This window comes from Osmerus eperlanus, chromosome 25 (assembly GCF_963692335.1).
Source record: "Osmerus eperlanus chromosome 25, fOsmEpe2.1, whole genome shotgun sequence".
In the NCBI taxonomy this organism is placed as follows: Eukaryota; Metazoa; Chordata; class Actinopteri; order Osmeriformes; family Osmeridae; genus Osmerus; species Osmerus eperlanus.
The window spans coordinates 8,734,424-8,738,192 of NC_085042.1; the positions used below are offsets into that span (position 1 = coordinate 8,734,424).

The 3,769-nt window shown below is 62.5% G+C and overlaps 1 protein-coding gene across 1 annotated transcript in view; it reads right to left on the reverse strand.

Moving 5' to 3' along the window:
* Window positions 1-1,188: 1,188 nt before the first annotated feature.
* The window catches only part of LOC134012190 (GAS2-like protein 1), a 3,367-nt gene continuing 786 nt past the window's right edge, over window positions 1,189-3,769 (reverse strand). The window contains exons 2-3 of the mRNA XM_062451929.1: window positions 3,084-3,396; window positions 1,189-1,530 (exon numbers count right to left, since the gene is read on the reverse strand). Of these exons, the coding sequence (XP_062307913.1) occupies window positions 1,191-1,530; window positions 3,084-3,396 (653 nt within the window). The 3' untranslated portion in view covers window positions 1,189-1,190. The remainder of the gene's footprint in view (window positions 1,531-3,083; window positions 3,397-3,769) is intronic.

Genomic DNA, 3,769 nt, shown 5'->3' on the forward strand with positions numbered 1-3,769 from the left:
TCGTAGGGGAAGTTTGGCTGCTGTTCCTCCAGAGGGACGTCTCCTTCGGGCTCAGAGCTCCAGTCCAGAAGCCCCTGCAGGTTCTTCCCCGGCCTGGACAGAGGGCAGCGTCCATGGAGTCCATTCACAAGCCGGGACTGGAAAGGTGGTTCTAAGGGGATCGGGGACAGCGCGTTGCCCAGCGCCGAGTCACTCAGGCCAGGCAGGCTAGCCTGCAGCTCCCCTTCCTCCATGGAGCTGGATATGGCAGGGAGCCTTCCTGAGACCTCCACCTCGCCCGGCCCAGCGTCAGGCTCCGGGTGCCTCCCGTTGGGTAGTCCGCCTGGGGCATGGCCTTGCAGCGGGGCCAGGGGTTCTTCCAGGAGGCAGGGGCGTTGATTGCTTCTCCTGGATTCCCGTAGGTCAGGCAGGGGTCCTGCCTTGCCCCCCACGTTGAGGGAGGAGGTGGAGGAGTTGAGGAGGAGTAGGCCGAGTCGGTGACGTTGGGGTCGGAGGAGGCCGGGGTGCTGAGAGCCACTCCTCCCAGCTGCGGTTGTGCGGAGCCAGGGGGCGGCAGAGAGGCCCCGACAGGGACTCTGACGGGGGGCCCTCTCACCTGCTGGGTGTTGGCCAGGAACTCGGCCCTCGAAGCTTGCGGTACAGATCCTGCTCCTTCTGGGGGTCAAGGGTGGGCAGAGTCTGGAAGCCGATGCGTGGCCCTCCTCCGCGAGGTCCGTTGTGGTGCTCGGGGCCCGCCGCCCAGCTTCGTAGCCCCGGCTGGTGGAGCGAGGGCTGAGGGAGGCCCTGGGGGAGCGTGGGCCGTGGTGGTGGGAGTGACGGGGGGAGGCGTGAGGGGAGCGCCGGCCCCCCTGGGAGGAGACGGGGGGCAGCAGCCTGCCCTTCCCCACGGAGGGGGGAGCGGGGGGCCGGGGGCCGGGGAGGCCACTGTGGCCTCTTACTGGGGCTGCCACTCTGGAAGCCCTTGATGGGTGAGCCGGAGGAGGGGGACGACTGCTTCCTGGAGAAGCTGAGCCGAGGGGAGGAGGCCGGGGGGGCCTGCTTGGTCCGGAGCTCCCCCCGTCTGTCGGGGGCCGGGGGCTGGGGGTCCCCGTGGCGAGGGGAGGGCCCCGGGCTCTCGTCGTTGGTCCTGCTGCGGCCTGGCAGCTTGCCCTGGCTCTGGTGAGCGGGGGGCCTGGAGCCTCCGGGGGCCCTCAGGCCCCAGGGAGCGGCCACGGTCCATGCGGGGTTCCGGAGCCCCTCGGAGGGGCCCTGAGGGGGGCTGGGTTTGAGTGTGGGGGCGGCGGCGGAGGGGCGTTCCCGGGAGTGGCTGCGTGCGCGGGGCAGAGGGGGGCGCAGGGCTGGGATCTGCCCCCGGACCGCTCAATCACGTGTCTCCCCTCCTTCCTGTTCACCATCAGCACCACCTCCTCGCCTCCACGCCGGCCACCCCCCAGGGAGATCCTCCCCCCTCCTCCCCCCTTGGAGGAGGCAGTGGAGGAGTCACTGTCGCCAGAGAGACGCCGGGTCACCGGGAGCAGGGAGTCCTTAGTCCTGTGTCACAGACAAAAGAGGAAGTTAGATTATAACGTGCAGGACGTCATCACAGCAGCTTCAGCCTGGCTCCCCTCTGGTCTTCCCAGACCCAGCCTGCCGGGAGAGACGCTGACAGTAAACACCGTCCACCCTTCCAACCATGACGATGACCTTTCACCTCGGGCACTCTGCGATCACGAGGAGCCGGCTGACGACGCGGCGCTCAGGGCGATTTCCCGGAAAACAGAGAGCGGTATCGACCAGAGGGATTAGAAGGAAGATGAGTGTGAGTGGGGTTAGGATTACGGGACGTGTGGATTTGCTGAGCCTTCAGAGAGAGAGCTCCCAGAGAGGACCACGTCGGCCCCTCTGTCACGCACCTGCTACAGGACAACATGTCGGCCCCCTCTGTCACGCACCTGCTACAGGACAACATGTCGGCCCCTCTGTCACGCACCTGCTACAGGACAACATGTCGGCTGCACCTTCTGCCAGAGCAATCAGGTCTGCAATCCTCTGTGGCAACGTGCTGGAAACTGGCTGCATGCTTCACTATTACCCCTTGCTTTATTAGACATCTCAAATATTCATATCTGACTTTGTACCAGTCCAGTACTCCACTATGGGTCTTCCATACAACACCTCCTTTCAGTATGACACAGGAGGGGGAGGTTTTCGCTAAAAACGTCATGTTTGTACACATGCAGACCACAGGGAGGCTCCTATAAGCCACCTGTTGTCTTACATGTCTGGCCAGGAGCAGAAGGCATTGGGGGGAGTGTGTGTGTGTGTGTTACCAGATTAGCCCTGATCTAGTCTGGCGCATTTGAAGCTGCCGACCTGTCAGAAAGGGGTTAATCTCCGTCGGGGCATGACGCTCAGTCGCTCGCCCCGCAGCACTCACTCAGGAAACCCAGCCGCTCTCTGGCCGGGGGCCAACGTAAACGAGCCCTCAGCTCCTAATTGTGTTAAACAATGGCGCCTTCCACGGTCTGACGTCCGAGGGAAGGTATGTGGGCTCCCGGCTCGACACCCCCTGGCAGAGTCAGACTCAGAGCCGGGGGGGAGGGGGTGGGGGGGGTACAGGTTTGATTGGCCACAACAACGAGCCCTCCCTCTGACTGTTGAGAGAGAGAGAGAGCAGCGAGACGGGGGGGAGTTGCGTTTAGTCAGTCGACGTGGAAAGGGGAGAAAGGCATCGTCAACAACAACCCAGCTGAATCTTTTCCAAGTTCAGACGGTCATTAGTGTCGTTTACAGAGCCGGAGCCGCACTGTGGAGAGGTGAGACTGGAGCACAGCAGTGGGCTGGCTTGGGGGTGCCGTACTCAGCGTGGCCACCAGGGGGCAGAGTGTTGTCATGTTGCCTGGGTCACGGCAATGTCACCTGAGATTAGATACGACTGAAATCTTTCGCTTCCTCGGCTTGTGTCCCGTGTGTGTAAGTGTAAGTGTGTGTGTTTGAATGTATTTTTTCAGAGGATCAGAGCTAACAGAGACAGATTAATTAACATGATGCTCGCTGCTCGCTCGCTCACACACACACACACACACACACACACACTCTCTCACCTGAGAGGGTTGAAGTGGCGTGGTTCGGACCGGTCTCTCGCGGCGGCCGGGGGAGCAGGTTGTGGGCGCGGCCTCCGTCCGGCTCTGTCGAGGGGGGCGGAGGGGTGGTGTGAGCGCCCGGGCCGCGTGGGAGGAGGAGGGGGGGCAGGGCCCGCAGGGGGGCTCCAGGGAGCGCCGCTCGGGGGGCTTGTAGGGGCCGATGCCCTCGTTGCTGCCAGTGTGGTCCAGGACTGGTGGAGCGGGAGGAGTGGGGCGCTGGAAGACTTGCTGTGGCCACCCTGACTGCTCGCCTTGGACTGGTGGTAGCGATGGGCTGGGGGAGGACAGACAGAGACAGAGACACAGAGACAGAGACAGAGACAGAGAGAGAGAGAGGGATGAGAGAGAGAGAGACAGAGACAGAGACAGAGAGAGAGAGAGAGAGAGAGAGAGAGTGACAGACAGACACAGAGACATAGACAGAGAGAGAGAGAGAGAGAGAGAGAGAGAGAGAGAGAGAGAGAGAGAGAGAGAGAGAGAGAGAGAGAGAGAGAGACAGACAGAGACAGACAGACAGACAGACAGACAGACAGACAGACTGTGTTAGAGAAGACAGGGAGAGGCAGAGAACCTGTCCAAACACGACGAAGATAACACACACTAATCTGCCGACATGCAGGACAGCAGAGGCTTGTGTCCCTTCTCCC